Source organism: Tubulanus polymorphus, chromosome 3 (genome assembly GCF_964204645.1).
Source record: "Tubulanus polymorphus chromosome 3, tnTubPoly1.2, whole genome shotgun sequence".
In the NCBI taxonomy this organism is placed as follows: domain Eukaryota; kingdom Metazoa; phylum Nemertea; class Palaeonemertea; order Tubulaniformes; family Tubulanidae; genus Tubulanus; species Tubulanus polymorphus.
The window spans coordinates 24,684,925-24,690,924 of record NC_134027.1 but is presented as its reverse complement, the minus strand read 5'-3'; the positions used below and the strand labels follow the sequence as shown (position 1 = coordinate 24,690,924).

General features: G+C 41.7%; 1 protein-coding gene across 1 annotated transcript; it reads right to left on the bottom strand.

Annotated features, from left to right (window-relative positions):
• Window positions 1–3,598: 3,598 nt before the first annotated feature.
• LOC141902229 (protein RD3-like) lies at window positions 3,599–4,909 on the bottom strand. Its single transcript, XM_074789871.1, has 2 exons — window positions 4,779–4,909; window positions 3,599–4,088 (listed from the first exon to the last, which is right to left on the bottom strand). The coding sequence occupies exons 1-2, from the start codon at window positions 4,907–4,909 to the stop codon at window positions 3,599–3,601; spliced, it is 621 nt and encodes a 206-aa protein (XP_074645972.1).
• Between the last annotated feature and the right edge of the window lie 1,091 nt (window positions 4,910–6,000).

The following is a 6,000-nucleotide window of genomic DNA, read 5'->3' as shown; positions in this document are numbered from 1 at the left end:
AACACATGAATCCTGGATTGATAGAGACCAGTGAAAGACTGACTGACTGCTACCACCAGGATTCAAACACATGAACCCTGGATTGATGGAGAGGCCATAAAAGACCGACTCACTGCTAACACAGACCAGTGAAAAACTGATCGCTACGATCAGGATTCAAACATGAACCCTTGATTGATGAGATACCAGTGAAAGACTGACTGCTACCACCAGGATTCAAACACATGAATCCTGGATTGATGAGATACCAGTGAAAGACTGACTGACTGCTACCACCAGGATTCAAACACATGAACCCGTGATTGATGAGATACCAGTGAAAGACTGACTGACTGCTACCACCAGGATTCAAACACATGAACCCGTGATTGATGAGATACCAGTGAAAGACTGACTGACTGACTGCTACCACCAGGATTCAAACACATGAATCCTGGATTGATGAGATACCAGTGAAAGACTGACTGACTGTAACCACTGACCAGTGAAGAACTGACCTACTACCGCCAGGATTCAAACACATGAACCCGTGATTGATGAGAGACCAGTGAAAGACTGACTGACTGACTGCTACCACCAGGATTCAAACACATGAATCCTGGATTGATGAGATACCAGTGAAAGACTGACTGACTGCTACCACCAGGATTCAAACACATGAACCCGTGATTGATGAGATACCAGTGAAAGACTGACTGACTGCTACCACCAGGATTCAAACACATGAACCCGTGATTGATGAGAGACCAGTGAAAGACTGACTGACTGACTGCTACCACCAGGATTCGAACACATGAATCCTGGATTGATGAGATACCAGTGAAAGACTGACTGACTGCTACCACCAGGATTCAAACACATGAACCCTGGATTGATGAGAGACCAGTGAAAGACTGACTGACTGACTGCTACCACCAGGATTCAAACACATGAATCCTGGATTGATGAGAGACCAGTGAAAGACTGACTGACTGCTACCGCCAGGATTCAAACACATGAACCGTTGATTGATGAGATACCAGTGAAAGACTGACTGACTGCTACCACCAGGATTCAAACACATGAATCCTGGATTGATGAGAGACCAGTGAAAGACTGACTGACTGATACCACCAGGATTCAAACATGAACCCTTGATTGATGAGATACCAGTGAAAGACTGACTGACTGCTACCACCAGGATTCAAACATGAACCCTTGATTGATGAGATACCAGTGAAAGACTAACTGACTGACTGCTACCACTAGGATTCAAACACATTAACCATGGATTGATGGAGAGACAATAAAAGACTGACCGACCGACTTGCTACCACCAGGGGCTGGTTGCATAGTCATGGCTTCGACTTAAGACCAGTCTAAGACCAACTTAGTTCTATAGACAATCTAACAACTTAAGATCAGTCTTAAGATTTAAGACCACTTTTGGACTTAAGTCACGACTGTGCAACTGGCCCCAGGATTCCAACACATCAACTATGAGATTGATGAGAGATCGTTGACATAGTAGATCCTTTCGTCGAAATAATCGAAATGAATGTACATTAGAGGAAACATTGATATACAATTTATTGAGAATCTCTTGGGCAAATCATCTAACAAAAATATATCTATCTCTATATGAATAAATATACATTGAATTTTGTTGATAGTCATTACACCGATGAGTAAGAATCTGCAACGGCGCGAAGTTGACAACGATAACGGTTAATAATAACGGTTACTGAGAATTTGAAATTTGTATTTCTAACACATAAAAATCAACGATATACATTAAAACACAGTACGCAATATATATTTAGAAGAAAATTCCAACTGAAAATTTTGAATACAAATAAGTTTCGTCGCTGATATTGTTTTTCTCGTTTGTTTCTGCGAATTTTCGATTATTTTAAACCCGACACGACCCAAAATTTGACCAATTAAATATTGACCATAGTCTTCATGGGACGTGCCTCATTTTGGCATTATGGGTAGAGATATTGTAGGGGGGTGCAAGCTTCATCGAACATTGGGCATCGAAAGGTTGATTTACTAAGAGACTGAAATTATTGGCACCCACCTCCCTACACCAGGCGCAACCTCTGCGATCTATATTGACTGTACCCAAATGGGTCAAACCAGCAGGAACTGCCGGGCGTAAGGTTGGATATCATTTTGGATTTGAACATGATATATAAAGGTCTTGCAGCCACGTGACTTTACGCCCCGTATTGTTGGTCAAACTATGACTCTGTGTCAAACACTATCTATATATATACCGGTAAGTGATTAGCATCATTAGCATCATTAGTTCCCTCGACCCCCTCGGGGTTCTAAATCCCATGATTATCTTTTGTTGTTTCAGTTCAGTTTCCGGACGAAACTGGTTGACAGACAAACTATGACGTCACGATTCCCCGCGAGAAATCAACAAAAGGAAGCGCTTGCATGACGCAAGCGTCAGTTCTACACATTCAGCGATCACCCGGCCCTACCCCATTTTTTTCTTTTCATGAAGCCACCAATCTATCTATATAATGCATCGTTATGCTTAACATAAAATGTATTTATAAAATGAAATTCTTGTGCTGTTAAAAATGCTTTTAAAGTAATTTACAACGTTTTAAAGTGAACAAATATATATATATATATATATGTATTAATCGCGCACAATTTGTAGATGGCGGGCAAAGGATATGTACATTGATGAGGAAAGCAACGTGAATAATACAGAGAATATTGATACAGAATATCAATTGAGCATCGCCTTATACTTGAAAATACTGCCGTTTGTTTGCATGTCATGGAATACATCTGTTAAGGTTTTGAAATTTTAAACTCTGGTAGCTGACAAGAAACTGCTTTTGTTCTATACTTATCATTATATTAATGTAAAATGTTTATGGTTTGTAAATACTATTCTGTCACTCCGAACATCTCGACCCGAACGGTGTATCTTGTACAATAAAGGGATTATTGATTTGAATTGAATTTTTCTCAGAATATCGCTCCCTTCTGGCGCGATTTCGGCTACGATGCGAGCCGCTTAATGAGGAACATTTTAAGCGCTTTCCAATAGAAATAAGGCTCATTCTCAGTAACGCGCGCGTATTTATAATTGCTAAAACAATCCCTTGAAGAAACTTTTAATAGCGAGTCTGTAAATGAAAAGCTGGTCGCAGTGAACAACTTCGTACAAATATAGCAACGTGTGGTTTTTCTATATAATTCACCGATCAGCGAAACCCTCACGAGATCCTTTGATTTAGACAAGGCAAAAAAGCCATTTTATCCGAAAACCAATCTTAAGTTTGAGCGCTAAAAACTACGACCGCACATTTTAGGATTTGTCGTCAGAACGTGTAGCCAGGGCCGTACATAGCTGGGGCGTAGGTGGCAGTTTTGGAAAAGTGTCCTTTTTGCATTTCTACATCCAAAAGAACTGCCCTTTTTCAGGTTTCTCGAATAATCGAATGCTATAGGTACGGCCCTCTACAACATAGTTCGATTTTGGACTCGAATTCAGAACTCACAATATTGTAGAACCGAACTGGGCGCCGACTGAGTTGATTCGTAATTTCAAAGGAAAAAACCCTATTACATTTCACCGATATTTCTAAACGTCTGATTGTATTTCGTGTTGCACTGTGAATATCGGAAGACTTTTATTGAACGACGAAGAACTATCCGACTCGCTGGTCTGCATTTCGAGTTCGTCGATTTCGTCGTCGTCGTCGTAAACCGGCGAGATCTTCGTGCGTTTCCTCGATCTCAAATTCGTTAAACTGGTCGTCCGTTTCACCCAGTTTCCGAGCAGCGTCTCCGGTTTCGGGCGCTGGTCTAACTGTTTGTGTATAACGGTGCGCAACAGGTGAGGCATTTCCGTCGGGTTGCGCGGCGATTCTAAACACCTACGGAACTCTTCGATGATCGGCCCGCATTCGCACGGTTTTACCTTGTAACACAGCTCCTCTAGGCCCAACCTCTCCAGTTGCGGAACCTGGTAAGATTTCGCCGGGCACCGAGTCATCAGCCACGAGTAGTCGACCCCGGTTTGTCTGCGCCGAGTTTCTTGCTCCCGTTCTGCGGATAATTTTTCCAAATCCCTTCAAAGATTAAAATAGAAATCAATGTTTAAACTCTTGACCGCTTTCACAGTTTTACTTTTGATGGGCGTTTGATGTACATTATATATATCTTTCTACAACTTTTGTCATTGGAACCTAGCTTTGCAGGGACAGAGCTACTCATTCAAGGAGGGGCACCCCTAAAATGGGCCATTTCATCAGACTCAATGGGCACCCTTCCCCTCATGTAAGAAAGCTACAGAAACCTTCAACTCATGTTGTTTATAGGGCTCTTATAGGGACGGATCTATGAGGGGAAATAATGAGGGTTGTATGCAGACCAGAATGCACAACATGCAACATTCATGGCAAGAATCTCCAAGTTATCATCATAATATGTCTTTCATTGTTATATCTCCCACTCAAAATTGGTTATTTGTAACCCCTTTCTATTAGTTATTTTTAGCTATACTGGTTTTCACGTAGCTGGAAAAAGCCGCAAGAAAAAGCTGGCTGGAAGCAGCTTCGTGAAAATGCGTGCCGCTGAAATCGTTTTCACGTATAGCCGGAAACCGCTCGTGAAAACCAGCCTTAAGTCAAACGATGACGTCATGCGTAATTGATATACACGCCGTCTGCACAGAAATGATCACTGCTGCTGCGAAGGAATAGTAATTATACAAGCTGTTCGCAGAAAATGCCATCAGTCGCGTTTCCTTCAATTCGTACCTGATTTGAAAGTCTAATTCAGTTAGCAGTGATTCGGCGACCATTAACGGTTCCGGTTTGTTTCCCGTTCTGTAACCGGTTTCTGATGATGACGTATTCCACACACTTTTTACCCACTTTGACACGGCCATGTTCTTAAATCCATCGTTTCTAAAAACAACACCTCAGTTACAATGTCTAAACTTCTATTTCCTATATGATATCATTTCATTCATTCCCTGTAAATATAGTTCAGATACGAAATTAGAATTGAAGATGATTTATCGAAAAGGCGTTGTATCTGCGGCGTTCCAAAAAGTCGACCGCTTCTCAACGAGTATTTCCTCGGCTGTAGATAAACTGAATCCGTTCGAAGTATAAGAGTATCATTAAAAAGCATGCAAAATTTCCAAAAATAGATCGGGCGCATATCATGCGAGTATTAATTCAAATCAACAGGATACTCATATCGAAAATGCTCTATCATAATATCACGATGAAGGCTTTGATACTGGATCTTTAAACGCATGGCGTTCTCCTCAAGCTCAACACGCACGACACAGGGAAAGACGGAAGCAAACAATTTGATCTCGGAAAAGTTGTTTCCGAAACCATGCTTCTCGTTTCTGGTAAACGCACGCGACACAGCGAAACACTCGGAAACAATGTTTCTGTCGGCGTTTCCTGTTTTCGCATATCCCGACGTCGTGCGCGTTGGGCTTACCTTCGATGATCAGACCCCGCCTGCGGCCGATGGCGGGACCGCTTCATCTATGCTTGAAGTAATCAGACCTCCAAGTTACTCCAAGATCTATGCAAGAAATCTCCTTCCATTTAAACCCAGCCCCAATTTCTTTATATCCGCCCTTGCAATTTGCTTTATACCTGCAACAGTTGTTTGATATGTATTATCGTCTGCAAACACCGAACAGCCGCACTGCATCAGAATCCAGTCCTGTGGAAGTCCACCTTGCTAGGCCCGGGTCCTAGTAAAGATCGCTTCACCACGATGTACATCACCAGAAGGCAGCAGGCGACGACGTAAACTACCGTTAAGTAGAAATCTAGAGGAGGCAAACGATAAGAATGAAGATGACGATGGAGATTCATGTTCACTGTTCGGGCGGGTATGAAAATCTAACAGTAGAAATCAAACAATACTGATGAAACATATGTTATCAGATTAATAATTTCTTGAAGGATTTATAATTACTAATGTCGCTATTCTATCTAAAGGGAAGAG

What these genes read in the sequence shown, in the direction of transcription:
- LOC141902229 (XM_074789871.1), bottom strand. Translation starts at nt 4,909, where the DNA reads ATGGCCGTGTCAAAGTGGGTAAAAAGTGTGTGGAATACGTCATCATCA. An exon ending in GAATTAGACTTTCAAATCAG is followed by an intron (nt 4,089 to 4,778) that starts GTACGAATTGAA and finishes TAATCTTTGAAG; the next exon opens with GGATTTGGAAAAATTATCCG.